Source organism: Rhincodon typus, chromosome 31, assembly GCF_021869965.1.
Source record: "Rhincodon typus isolate 14 chromosome 31, sRhiTyp1.1, whole genome shotgun sequence".
NCBI lineage: Eukaryota > Metazoa > Chordata > Chondrichthyes > Orectolobiformes > Rhincodontidae > Rhincodon > Rhincodon typus.
In genome coordinates, this window is record NC_063362.1 from 12,706,603 (window position 1) to 12,721,359 (window position 14,757).

At 39.8% G+C, this 14,757-nt stretch overlaps 1 protein-coding gene across 1 annotated transcript; it reads left to right on the forward strand.

Annotated features, from left to right (window-relative positions):
- The first annotated feature begins 406 nt into the window (after positions 1-406).
- tprg1l (tumor protein p63 regulated 1-like) lies at positions 407-11,925 on the forward strand. The gene is made up of 5 exons (XM_020517236.2): positions 407-734; positions 4,493-4,584; positions 6,900-7,076; positions 7,688-7,841; positions 9,125-11,925. The coding sequence occupies exons 1-5, from the start codon at positions 489-491 to the stop codon at positions 9,317-9,319; spliced, it is 864 nt and encodes a 287-aa protein (XP_020372825.1). The 5' UTR covers positions 407-488; the 3' UTR covers positions 9,320-11,925.
- The last annotated feature ends 2,832 nt before the right edge of the window (positions 11,926-14,757 follow it).

Consider the following 14,757-nt stretch of genomic DNA (forward strand, 5'->3'; position numbering starts at 1 on the left):
AGAAAGCCCGCAGATCTGGCAGCATCTATAAAGAGAAGTTTTCGAGTCCAATAACCTTTCTTGATCTAATTTAAACAATTGCCCAAAGCACTGCTCCAAACGCCTGAATTGTGTAGTTCGAGCCTGACCCCTCAATCATGACCATCCTCAACACCTACCCCACTCTAACAACAACACTTCCCAGTCCTACCAATAGGTCTGGGCCCCGCCCTGGACATCAGGCCCCGCCCCCGAATCTGTGCCCCCCCCTGAACTCCAGACCCCGCCCCTGAATCTGTGCCCCGCCCTGTATTCCAGACCCCGCCCCTGAATCCGTGCCCCGCCCCGTATTCCAGACCCCGCCCCTCTACATTCAGGCCTTGCTCTCGAGCTTCAGACCCCGCCCCTGCATCCCAGACCCCGCCTCTCCCAAGCCCCGCCTCTGAACAGCTCTGGTCTCTACACTAGCCCCATCTCTCCCGGCTGGGGCCCAGCTCCTCGCTGTCGCCATGCTGCAAATGGACGATTCGGTGGAGCCGGAGGTGGCGGTGCTCCCCACCGACGGCATCGCGGGATCGGTTTTCCCGGCCGGATGCTCCGCAGGTACCGAGCTGCCACCTTCGCAGCCTGCGGCGGGCGCCGTTAGGGGCTCGGAGAGCGCGGTCCCCGCAGCTTGCCGGACTGAGACTCTGACACCGTTCAGTGTGAAGGATCCCACTCTGCAGGCCAAGATCAAGGACTACTTCGTGTTCAGGGTAAGGGCCGGGAGCTTCAGGGCTGTCCCGATCCGCTTGTAAATCTCTTCCAGGTCATTGGATTACCTGTACATTGAAATCTTTTCGTATTTATCTGCCTGAACATTTGTACATATTCTTGTTTATGTGTTTTATACATAGTTACTTAAATCTGTGTGCATCAACTGTATTCGAATTTTTACCGTTTTTTTACTTCTGTTCATCTATATCTGTTTACGTCAATATCTTAATCGTTTTCTTTCTGTTTTAAATCGATGTTTGCTTAACTATTTGTTATGTATATCTACATCGTTTATCTCTGCCTAGTCAGTTATTTAAATTTATACAGGTGTGTTTGATGCATTTCTAAAAGCATTTCTCTATATTACATTCACTGGCAAAATTGTCATTAATTGTCCCTCAGAAAGTGATGGTGAGGGGTCTCCTAGAGTTTTGATGCATTTGCAGGGATTCATCAGAGCATTTCAGAACTCAACTGTATTTGTATGGAGCCAGAATTTGGACAGACTAGCCATTGGACAGACTAACCAGCTTTTTGTTTTCAGATATTTTAAAGTGATTTCTCAAAATGCTGAGATTTACAGTTGTGCTAAATTATTAATCTGGAACTCTGAATTACATGTTCAGTAGCACAACCATTACATCATTGTAATAAGTGTGCAGTCTTCTAAATCAATCCAAATAACAAGTAACTGCCAGAATCATAACCATTACTTTTCAGCTTTCTTTGTGAATATCTGATTATATTGATTCACATTTACTTTATCTATCTAATCTATATCTTTTCTTTAGAAAATTAACTCAAGTGTAAACCAAACTCCAGATTTTGGACAGAGGAAGAAGGGCTGTTCACTTGACTGACCAGAAGAGACAGACAACCTTCAACTTCCTTATATCAATGTTGGCCTTTAATATCAGCCTGTCATAGATTTGAAATAAGATGATCTTTTATTTCTATTTAAGAGCTACTCTAAAGTATTTTTAAAGAGAGATTATAGTCCAGGGTGCTGTCAAAGAATCGGTATTCAATGGTGCAAAGGTAACTCAAAGCAAATAAGATGCTAAATGCTCATTGAATTATTAATTGATGTGATTCAGAGCTTGTCATAGGGTGCTCAGCTCCTTTTCACTTTTATGCTAATCACAGTATTTAATTTCAGTTACAAATTGTTAATTGGAGCCTAATGGAGTGATATGGGAAAGAGAGTACCAGATTATAAGAAAATGTACATGATGTACGTCAGCTACCTAGGGCTCTTGTGGAGCAGTGCAAGTGTCCTTACCTCTGGATTGGAAGGTCAACCTGCTCCAGACATGTCATACATGTCTGAATAGGGTGATTAAGAATACATATACCAGATGCCCACAGGTAGTTCCGGATCTTGAGCATGTTTGTGAGCTGTGGGATGGCTGCAAACTGGTTTGCCTTTTCTAAAGAATCCCTTAGCCTTACCTTGCCATTCAGTTAGATCATGGGTGATCTGTACCTCAATTTTATTTACTGTCTTTGCCTGTATCTTTTTGTACACATGTCCAGCAAAAACCTGTCTCCTCCTTGACAGTTCCAGTTGTCTGTGCCTTTTGGGGAGAGTTTCAAATTTCCAGTAGCCTTTTCTGTGAAAAAAGAAATTCTTAAATGGCTTAGTTCTGAGTTTATATCTTCTCATTCATAATAATCCCAAATGAATAAATATTTTCTTCATTTCAACCATGTTGGACCTGTTCAATCTGTTTCTTATGGTCTTAAATTTTAACACCATGATCATTTCTTGCTCTTCTGTGCTCACAGAAATGCAAGTCAAGTTAATGGAAGCAATCTAACCCTTGAAGCCTTCGTATATTTCTGGCAAATTTGTTCTGCACCCGTTGAGTGCTGAACATTGTTCAGTTGTCAACGAAAACCCCCACTCTGACTGTATGGAGATAAGGTCACTGAAGCAGCTGAAGATGGTTGGGCCTGAGAGACTGTGCTGATGAACTAGGGGTTCTTATGGTGTAGCAGTAGTGCCTGTACTTCTGAGCCAGGAGGCCTGGGTTCAAATCCTACCTGATTGAGTTGGGAATATTGGTGGAGCCTCTACTTCCTGTTAATTGCTTAATTGTCCACATATATTCCTGCCTGGATTTGGTAGGATTGGAGAGTTTGGATCTGACCAGTTGGTTATGTTATCATTTAGCCCTCTGTAAGGAATGTTGTTTCTGCTGTTTGGCATGTAAGTTGTTCCTGAGTTGTAGCTTCACCAAATTGACACCTCATTTTTAAGTATGCCTGGTGCTGCTTTCACCATGTCTTCCTGCACCCTTTATTGAACCAAGATTGACCTCCCAGCTTGATAGTAGTAAGGTGGGGGATATGCTGGGCTGGTTGCTAATTGTGTTTGAATATAGTTCTATTACTAGTCATGGCACCTTTAATGGATGCTGAGGTTTTGGTTGCTGGATTAATTGAAGATCTGTCTCATTTAGCATGTTGGTAATGTCACACAAGACCATGAAAGGTATCCTTCGTGCAAAGAACTTTATCTCCATGGGGATTATGTAGTAGACACTCCTGGTATTATCAGAGATCGATGTGTCTCAAAGTTTTTGAGAAGATTTGTAGCTCGGGTCGTGAATGAGGTTGCAGACTTGCTCGCCAAGCTGATGTGTTTGATTGCAGATGTTTCGTCACCCCGTGTACACACGGAAAAAGAAGGACATATTCGATTTGGACAACACATCCATAATAGCACAAGCCAAACAGAGATATGCCAGGTATTTCCTGGAGGCCTGGCATTCCAACCGGAACTCCGTCAACAGACACATTGAACTGGACCCGATATACAAACCACTGAAAAACAGAACTGGAAGTAATACCAACCACCCCAGCAAACTGAGGCATATAAACAACAAGCGGGACAGATCACCAGTGCTTTACTGAAGGTGCATTGATGCTGTTACCGAGCAGGATGACAAAACATCTGCAATCAAACGTACCGGCTCGGTGAGCAAGTCTGCTACCTCATGAATGTGTCTCTCACAGCTAGGTTGGTGAGGTCTACATCAAGTGGATTTTCCCTCTTGTTAGTTCTCTCACCCACCTGCAGCAGACCTGGTCCAGCTAATAATAATGCATCGTGAAGTTTTATCACAGTATTGTAGAGGTGACTATTGTGGAGGATTGGAAAGGTATTAAGTAAGGAAAATGGTAGCAAATTGGTCAAAAAGAACTAGTTAAAGAGGAAACAACAATAGGAGTTTAGGGCAGTTGCTGTCCTGCAGGATTCAGATGTCAGAACAATTTTGTTCGACTGACATCAATATTGAAGTCTCATGTAGGTCCTAAAGGATGAGTCCCCAAACTTGCAGGTGATGCCATGAAGTTGGAAAGATGGTAAATATTCTGAGGGTCAAAGAAAGTTGAAGCGTTATTCCAAAAATGATGGGTCAAGCAAAAGAAGTGGCTAATGGAATTCAAGCTGAATTAACTGGGGACCTTGGCATTGTCTGTGATATCTACCCATTCTCCCATTCAGTCAATCAGTTAGTTAGCTTGCTAGCATTTCCTATTTCTTTGACCTTGATTCACAGGCTACTGGGCTGGGATTCAATGCTTTACGTTCTCAACTTAAGTTGCTGTTGGAAGAGCTGTACAGAAGTTGATGAATTTTAATTGAATTGTTGTAGATTAATTGTGAGACTATCAAACAACATTTAATTTCTTGTTAAAATTCATCTTTACAGTTGTTCTCACAATTAATACTCTCTCTTCCCTTTAGCCTGGAACCATTGAACGGGCTGTTTCTGATATTCGATCTATTGCCATGCCAACAGAAGATGGAGGTGTGCAGAGTGTCTGGCTACTGACTGAGTAAGTGAAGGTACTTATGGCCTTTTCACTCGTACCATGTACTGCTGTATATGGTTGCTAGGTAATGCTGTTACTCAATATTGTAACATTAAACAGTTCATTCCAACTACCAAGTGCAGTTGTCCAGCCGTTAACACTAGATTCAAAGAGTCAGTGATAAAAAAAGTGTGATTTAGATTTTGCTGTTGGATGTATCAAGCAGGGGATTAGAGCGAGACCCAGAATCTAGCAAGTGAGGTGGTACCATCTAGTGGCAAAAAACATGAGCAGTATTTTCAAATTTATACACAGCATCTTAATTGATTTCCATAATATTGAAATTGGATGTCCAATGACGATTTGCTCATTTAGTTAGACCTAACGCTACTTGATGGATTTCAAAAGGAGGAGCAATGCAGTGACTTAATGGCAAGTGTCAACATGGTCAGTCGAGGAAGCAATGTCTAATCGAGTAAGCAAAGCTCAGTTGTGAGCTTCACATTATTGCCATCCTTCAGTTAAGATGATGTTGCAAGGTCCTACCTGTCTGTTCTAGTGATTCAGGGTGATGTAAAACCCGAGTTGACTAAATCATCATCTGGCTATTTGGCGGAAATTGCTTATTTGAAAAAAAAGTCTTAATGTCCAGACACTGCTGGTAAGGTCAGCATTTATTACCCGACAATTGCATCGTATCTGTGAATCAGCATGTAGGAATTTCAATCATATGCACTTTTGACATTCTCCACTCCAAAGAAAGCAACCTGAGCTTATCCAGCTTCTCTTCACAACTGAAATTTTCCAATCCAGGTAACTTCCTGGCGAATCTCCTTTGCACTCCCTCCAGTGCAATCATGTGCTTCCTACAGTATGATGACCAGAACTGCACGTAGTACCCCACCTGTGGTGTAACCAAAGTTCCATACAGCTCCAACGTGACCTCCCTGCTCTTAAAATCTATGCCATGATTGATAAAAGCATCCTATATTCTTTCTTAATTACCTCTAATAATCTTCCTGCCATCTTCAGGCATCTGTGGATAAGCATTCCAAGATCCTTCTGTTCCTCTGAGCTTCCTAGTGTCTTTCCATTCTTTGTGTACTGCCTTGTCTTGTTCCTTCTTCCAATGTGCATCACCTCACATTTTATCAGGGTTAAATTTCATCTGCCACTGGTCTGCCCATCTGACTAGTGTCATTCCAAGCAGCTCCATGATGCAGGACTCAGTGTTCAGTTGGCTGTTTTCAGGAAAATACACCAAGACAAACATTAACTAGGCCTGGAGAATCGCCAACTGGAAAGATGCTTTTTGTTTTGCTTGAAATCTGAGATCTTCCAATACAAAGAGTTGTCCTCAACTTATTATTGTAGAACAGAAGGTCCAGAACTACATGTAGAGGGATATAGTAAAGCTTAAGGCAGCTGACACAGAGGCACAATAGGGAAAGGTCACTGTTTAAGGCATTTCAGCCAAAGTACGCCAAGGGATGTAGGCTCATGCAATGCAAAGAGTATTGAAATTGTATTGAGGCAACTCCGAGTGGAATATAGTGTGTGGAGAAAGGTTTATTTCTGTTGGACTTTTTGTACTTTTCATGCTTTGTAAGATATTTTTAAAATTTTATGAATGAATTTTGTTTTTGGAAAAAGGATTAATTGCAGCTGAATTAGACTATTTGCGACAGGATTATGGGATTGGGTGGATAAAAGGCTTTGAAGTGTTCAATCAACGTGATTGTATTGCTGAGGCAGACTCAGTGGGTTGAATGGCCTCCTCTGCATTTATGTTCCTTAGTGTTGTCTGCCTTTCTTTCTTCTTTTAAGATGTTTATCCACTCTAATATTCCTTTAATGGGGCTCAGTGTTAAATTTTCTTTGATTATGCTCTTGTTAAGGTCTTGGAATGTTTTATTGCATTAAAGGTGCTAATATAAATACAAGTTGATGGTAATGTCGCCCTTGACTGAGTTTTGTTGGTTAGTTGCACTGTCTAGATGTCTAGATGAATAAGAAACTATACTGTCGTGCATTTTCTCCCTAGTTTATAGTCACAAGATATTAGCCAGCCTAATCCATTGATATTGTACTGTAGTTGGAATACATGTGTACACACATGGTTGTATGTATTGATGTGTACCAAGTAAAGATGGGGCCAATTTTAGCATTGGTGAATCCCTATGGGAAAACTGGAGCTGTAATCCAAAAGGATGTGATGCCTTCAGAAGAAAGGAGAAACCACAGGGCAGAAAAGAAAAAGATTTAAAAAATGTGAAATATATTTTAGATTTTTTTGTACTTTTTTTAATGAACATGAATTCTCCTCCATCACATTACAGGATCGACCATTGGAATAATGAGAAGGAACGACTGGTATTAATCACAGAACGATCCTTGCTCCTTTGTAAATATGACTTCATCAGCCTTATCTGCCGACAGGTTATTCGAATTTCACTAAACGCAGTGGATACCATTTCAATTGGAGAGTTTCTCTTTCCTCCAAAGTCTCTGAATAAGTGAGTACTTTGTCTTATCCAGTGTTTTTACACCGATCCTGTAGTGGTTGGATTCTGGACTAATACAGTTGAAGTTGTAATGAAACTGGGTGCCACATTTAGAAAATAATCACTAATGAATCCAATGAGGAATTTAGGGGAAGTGTCTGTATCTAAAGAGTGGTGAGGCAAATTGCACAAACATATCTAAGGAGAAGCTTGGTAAATACATATGGAGAATAGAAGGAAATGCCGAAAGGGTCCAATTAATTAAGGTGGGAGGAAGCTTTGCCAGTTCTACCCACTTCAAGAGTAAATAAAGTAGACCATTACTCCTATAATAAAAGATTGATTTACTTTGAAACTAATTTTTCCAAGGAACTATCTGAATTTGAAACATTAATCTCTTTCCTCATAGTTGCCAGCTGATCTGTGTCATTCTGACTTTGTTATTTGAGTGCTCCTCTGCCAATACCCATTGGCTTGTTTCACAGTGTTGGAACCACTCAGTCTCTCAATTGCTGTTGAATAATGAGCCTACTTTTGGTGTTCTGTATTAAGCTGCAAATATTGCTTCCAAAACAGATACTAATTCTTTGTGGAGGTATCATTTGCCTGGTTTGTTTCCATAGGAGAGAGGGACGTGGGATTCGCATTCAGTGGGACAAGCAGGATAGACCTTCCTTTATTAACCGCTGGAATCCGTGGTCCACTGACATGCCTTATGCCACCTTCACTGAACATCCTATGGCAAATGCAGATGAGAAAATTGCATCCCTTTGCCAGGTAAGAAGCATTTAGCCTGTTAATCAATAAGTAAACAGTGATTCGGCACGTTGTGGTATCTTCTGCCATTGTTTCATTCTGTATACTTTGCATTTACCATGACCTATTGCATGAGCACTGTAATTTGGCATCAAAATCTTAGAGGCTCCATGACTAGTAACTCTATGACTAATGAAAGATGACTAGTGAAAGGCCTGCTTTGAAAAAAATTAAATAGGCCATTTGGCCCAACTAGTCCATGCTGTTATTTACACTCCACATGAAGTTCCTGCAACTTTGTCATGTAATCCCCCATCAGTACATGCTTTTGATCCTTTCATATTCTTCTGCTTATCTAGCTTTCCCTTAAATGCATCTTCATGCCATTGTGATATAATCCAGGACCAGAGGCTAAAATAACCCAGTCAGGGGTTTTACTAAGTGCCTTCATCAAGCATATGCAGGGAACCAAAGGACAGAGCAACGTTTTTTTTTCTGACTCCTGGAACAAAGTTTCAGCGTATTTTATCGTATCAAAATGCAACAGGTCGCAGTGTTCACGTGATACACCAATTAACACAAGACATTACATCCAAATTTGTACAATACAATTGACACAATATCCTCTCTTGGTCAAAGTTGGACTGTTCTGTGTTCTTGGTTGCTTGCCTAGCCTATTGGACAGGGTTTTCTCACTCCTTTTGCTTGCCCAGACATGTTTGTACTACACTAAGAATCATAGAATCCCTACAGTGTGGAAGCAGGCGCAGCCAAGTTGGTAAGATCTCGGTCCGCCTTTATGGTATTTTATATTGCTTTTTCAGAACCTTTCAATTTCTATTAGCCCAAACTTCAGTTAGGAACTGGGCAGTTTTAGGTGCATATTATCGTAGAGATGGATGTATCAGGCGAGATTGCATTCTATCCTGAGAATACATAAGCCTATTGATTGGTGTTCACCCACTTCCTGTGCTTGCCTGGACATGTTTGTGCTCTATTAACCTTTTCAGTTAGATCAATCTGAACAAAATGTTCTATTGTTCATTGATCATAGAACACCTGCATGTGTATTGGAGGCTTGTCCTTAGCTTAATTAATGTACAGTGTGTCATTATGTAATTGAGTGCTCGTAGGGGTAATTTATATTCCAGTTTAAAATGAATCTTTGGTTGATGAGTTCTAATAAGTTGCCAAATTGCTTTTAATTTCCAGTATACCCTGACTGCATAATCAGAAGTTTCAAAACAAGTTGATTTTTTTTGTTGGTTATCCTATACTATGACATTCTCTTTATTAAATTTCAGCTTGAGAATTTTAAGACCCAATTAATCCAAGCTGTGAAGAAAGCTCACAAAGAGGCACCACTGCCAGGCCGGGCCAATGGAGTACTGATCTTGGAGCGGCCCCTTCTCATCCAGACCTATATCGGTCTAATGTCTTTCATTAACAATGAAGCCAAGCTGGGCTATTCAATGTCAAGAGGGACAATTGGCTTTTAAACCAAAGGTTTTAAGCTTTGCTATGCCAAGTTGGTAGGATCTTTCTCTACCTTTTATGGTATTTCACATTGCCTTTTCTGCACCTTTCAATTTCTATTAATCTAAACTTCAGTCAGGAACTAGGCAGTTTGGGTGCATATTATCATGGAGTTGGATACATCAGGTAAAGTTGCATTCTATCCTGAGAGCACATTATTAACACTGCAGCATGTGGTATAGTGTCATTTTTAAAAACAAATTGCTTCAGAATTATTCATATTATTCACAAAATATAACCTTGCAATTTGGAAAATGATGAGTCCTGCTTGTATTGTGGATGTGTTATAATTTTTGATGGATGTGCTTCCCATGCCTCAGCATTTCTGCTTTTGAAATCTCAAGGAAACAAGGAATGTTGGAACAGTGGAATCCTGTTATTTCCACTGGAAGAAAATTAAGGTCTATGCTGTAAAGAAAGTGAGGAATTTGTGAGTTACTAAACTAACTACCTTTCACCTTCAAATATAGCAGAGACTGTAGTTTCTTTTTTGAGAAAAGATGGAATCAAGGATTCACATTCAATCTAGGTAATAAGAATATCTTCTGATAGTTGTTGCAGAGTAAGGGGACTGTCAGTTGACTATGCAGCAGCTGTAAAACAAATTCTCATTAAAAGTAAACTGATTTTAGTCGCTGCTTCCAGGGGAATGCGGACAGCTACTGTATGCAATTACCAGTTGTTACAGGTTTGAATTGATGGCCAGGTGTGATACTACTCTAGCACCTTTTACATATTACTGCCATTAATACAGTCTAATAACTCTTGTGAAGTTATTTACAACTCCACAATACATGTTGAATAGGAATGGTTGTGATGCTATAATAAAAACCAGAACGGGTGATAAAGGCAAAATTGTCAACTTAAAATTAACAGCCATAAATCCTTAAGCTGGAACTTTGCATACAACCAACACACTCCCAGTCTACAGCAATTTGATGTCTCATTTTCCTGGTGCCTTCTGTTGAATAAGAGTTTCCAGATTGATTCGGAGGCAGAATTTTCATTCTAACATTACAGACTATCCTCTATCTCCATATTCTTTGCACTTGAGGAAATGTATTTGTCATTTGGACGAAAAGTAAACTATGGAATACGAAACACCAGAGGCAGAATATTTGTAGCCTCTTTATTGACCTCTATGAAGTTAGCTGGTGTTTATTTAGCAGCAATTAAACTTTGTAATTTAAAATATATATTGTTTTATGCAATAAGGTGTTCTGTACTTAGTCACTGTTTTTTAGTTGGAAACAGCAGGAGATTAATTGGTTTGAAACTAAATGGAAACTGTAACCAAATATGGCTGCCATTGAAAATGGCTAAAACTTCAATTTAAATATCTTGCTTAGTTTGACAAGCCCTGTAATTACTAGCTTATTTGTACTTTTTAGTTGTGTATATAATTGAATGTCTTTGCTGTGTGTATTTATTCTCAAATTGACATATTCTGGTACTATTTTAATAAGTCTGTGCAAATACTGAAAACACTTCTAAATTCAGTTCCTTTTAAAACATTTTAAAAGAAACTTTGCATCATGAACATTCCATCCTTTTGAGACATGAACTTGTTCAGTTGATTGAAACCACCAGCTGACCACAAATGTGTAACAGTACTGGAATCATGCATTGTTATTTACCAACAGTTTTAATTTGTAACAGTGCCTCATTCTTGAGGTAAAATAGTTACACAACAAACATGACTCTGTATCTTGATTGTAATCCAGAAATGTGTAATTCATTGTCAGGAAGCTGTTTCCGTTTCATAAGGTGTTAGAATTGCATGATTAGAACACTTAACTAAGGGCTGGAGTTTCTTACTCATTCTAAAATAGTGACCCATTCTAAATGCTGACTGATAGTGATAAGTAGGCGGGTAATGGTGCAGTGGTTGTGGTACTGAACTACCAATTTAAGATGCCACAAGTTCTATTTCAGTCATGAACTTAAATTCAAATGTCTGGTATAATCATAATAGACCACAAAACTTATTATGATTTAAAAATTTGATTGGGATCGGAAAAGTAAACATGACAGCCCTCTTGAACCTGGCCTCTGGTCCTAGACAAGTGGTTGGTAGGTTTATTCCTAAATTACCTGTAAAGTTTTTGTTACTTTGTTAAAAATGTATCTGCCCTTCAAAAGGTAACCCATTTAAAGGTTAAGGGTTGAAAAAGAAATCAGAATCTGTGCTTTAATCTTACTGGGATACAAACCACTCCCCCAGCAGTGATTTCAAACTGAGCAGTAAGGGTTTAAAGCTCATTACTACAGGATAGAGGGAAACCTACATCACACTCTACAATAAGAATTCAATACATTTTAATCTTGAAGTCTGTAAAGAAAATGGAAATAACAAGCACATGTAGCTCTGGTATCAGTATTTGACTATGCTCTGTACCATAACATTTTTAAAAAAAATATTAAATGAAGCATGCTTATTAAATCCAGAAACTGGGATGATTAAGAAAAAAATGCTTAGACTGTCTTAAAGTGTAGTCCAGTGTTTTGCAGGCATTTTTCTGTATTTTGTTTAAAGCCATCACAAATGCAAATAAAATTTTTAAGTAGGCAAAATTTATGGTAACTATTTATTTTCTAACTTTGAAGATATGTGAATGTTGAATTTAAGAGTCTTCTTAAACCACCAGAAACTAACTATTCAGAATCAATGTCCGATTGTGATCACGTTCCTGCACTTTACTCATTGATGCTTAGATAGGGATTGCCATGCTTTTCATCCTAGCCAAGACACTGATCCATTTGTGTTAATTAACACCACCTCAATTCCCCATTCCAGAATTCTACGATTTTAAAAAAATCTTATGGAAAGTAGACTTGGGGAGGAAGGGTGCACAGTGATTAACAAGATAGTAGTATTGCCCAAATATCAAGATACTCAAGTGTGCACAAAAGAATGTTTTACTGTCCAGGCCTTCAAAGGAACATGTGGTGCAGTTTTGATAAATGTGCCATACATGCTAAGTTGTAGGAAAAACTGCAATCAAACCTGACATCTTAAATTCCAATACTAGTTGAGGAACTGGTTAAGGCTGTGCAGGACCTTCACTTACTACTATAGATTTGATTACTTGGTTCCCAGATGATATTTCCCTGAACAATTATTGCTAAGGTAGTGATAGGGAAGTTAATCCAGTACTTTCTCAGACTGCCAAGGGGGAATCTAATCAAATTCTAAAGCTTTTAAGAAGTTACTAGTCTGTACGTAACAAATTTATCATACAACCCAAAGCCATAAGCTTTAGAACATATCATGAGATCCTCAATGATAATCAAAGAGCATAGTCATGAATATTCCCATAATTGGGACAAAGGGTTGAAATTTATTTTGTATGCCACCTGAGAATTCACTTAACAGTTCTAGCTTTTCAATCAGTTTATGTAACTGAGAATGAGGTCCTCTGATAGAGGGGAAAAAAGTAGGGGTGAATCCTCCAAGTTAGGCTATGTCTGCAAAGTGGCTTGGGAATGTTTCAGCTTCACAAAAATACACGAAGAAATGGGCAGACAAGCATACCAAGATCTGAACATTTCAATGAGGGGGTTAGTTGTGTTAGTATTACTGTCTTCAAAGGTGAACCTTGGAAAGCATAGTATGGTGATCCACAAGGTAAGAGGATTTGATTGACAGCCCAGATCACTGAGAAAAAATAGTCTGGATCATATGTTGAAGCAATACCATTGCCAAGAGGATGATAAATAAGCACAGACATAAGTAAGGACAGCAGAGATAGAGGGGAGGCCCACACAACATAAATGGAATGTCCTATTTGGTTAGCTAACGCTGAAATATTAGGGAAGTTAGATGCTGAACAACCAGGAGACCTAAAAAGGCTGTTTAAATAAGTCTGTAGGGACAAACCATACATTGAGTCACAGAGATGGACAGCAGGGAAACTTGTCCATGCCGTCCAGATATCCTAAATTAATCTAGTCCCATTTGCCAGCATTTAGCATATACTCATCCAGAATCCTTTTAAACGTTGTAATTGTACCAGCCTCCACCAGTTCCTTTGGCAGCTCATTTCGTACATGCACCACCTTCTGTGAAAAAGTTGCCCCTTCGGTCCCTTTTAAAATTTTTCCCCTCACCTTAAACCTATACCCTCTAGTTTTGGACTCCCCCACCCTGGGTAAAAGACCTTGTCTATTATTTTACCCTATCCATGCCCCTCATGATTTTATAAACCACTATAAAAGGTCACCCCTCCGACGCTCCAGGAAAAAACAGCCCCATCCTATTCAGCCTCTGAATATAGCTCAAAGCCTCCAAACCTGGCAACATCCTTGTAAATCTTTTCTGAACCCTTTCAAGTTTCACAACATCCTTCCTATAGCAAGGAGACCAGGATTGCACGGAGTATTCCAAAAGTGGCCGGCTCAATGTCCTGTACAGCCGCAACATGACCTACCAACTCCTATACTCAATGCACTGACGAACAAAGGCAAGCATACCCAATGCCTTCTTCACTATTCTATCTACCTGCATCTCCACTTTCAAGGAACTATGAACCTGCACTCCAAGGTCTCTTTGTTCAGCAACACTCCCCATGACCTTACCATTAAGTGGATAAGTCCTGCCCTGATTTACCTTTCCAAAATGCCTCCCCTTACATTTATCTAAATTAAACATCATCTGCCACTCCTCAGCCCATTGGATCATCTGATCAAGATCCTGTTACATCTGGAGGTAATCTTCGTTGTCCACCACACCTGCAATTTTGGTGTCAACAATACTTCCTATATTCTTATCCAAATCATTTACATGAATGACAAAAAGCAGTGGACCCCCACCGATCCTTGTGGCACACTGCTAGTCATGGGCCTCCAGCCTGAAAAGCAACCCCAACCACCACCCTCTGTCTTCTACCTTCAAACCAGTTTTGTATCCAAATGGCTAGTTCTCCCAGTATTCCATGTGATCTAACCTTGCTAACCAGTCTACCATGAGGAACCTTGTCAAATACCTTTCTGAAATCCATATAGATCACACGCATCGTTCTGCCCTCAATCCTCTTCATTACTTCAACAAACTCAATCAAGTTAGGAAATAGTGTCTCACTACACATAAAGCTATGTTGACTATCCCTAATCAGTCCTTGCCTTTCCAAATACATATAAATCCTGTTGAGGTTGGTTGGCTCGCCGAGCTGGTTTGTTGTTTTGCAGACGTTTTGTTACCATGCTTGGTAACATCCTCAGTGCAGCCTCCGATGAAGCGTCGGTGTGTTTTCCCGCCTGGTTTTTAAACTCTGGGGTCCGTTGAGATGGATTGTCTCACTTCCGGGTTTCCTCCGTAGTGGAACGTATATGGGGTCGAGTTCAATGTGTTTATTAATAGCCTGCTTCGTAGAGTGCCATGCTTCCAGGAATTCTTGTGCTT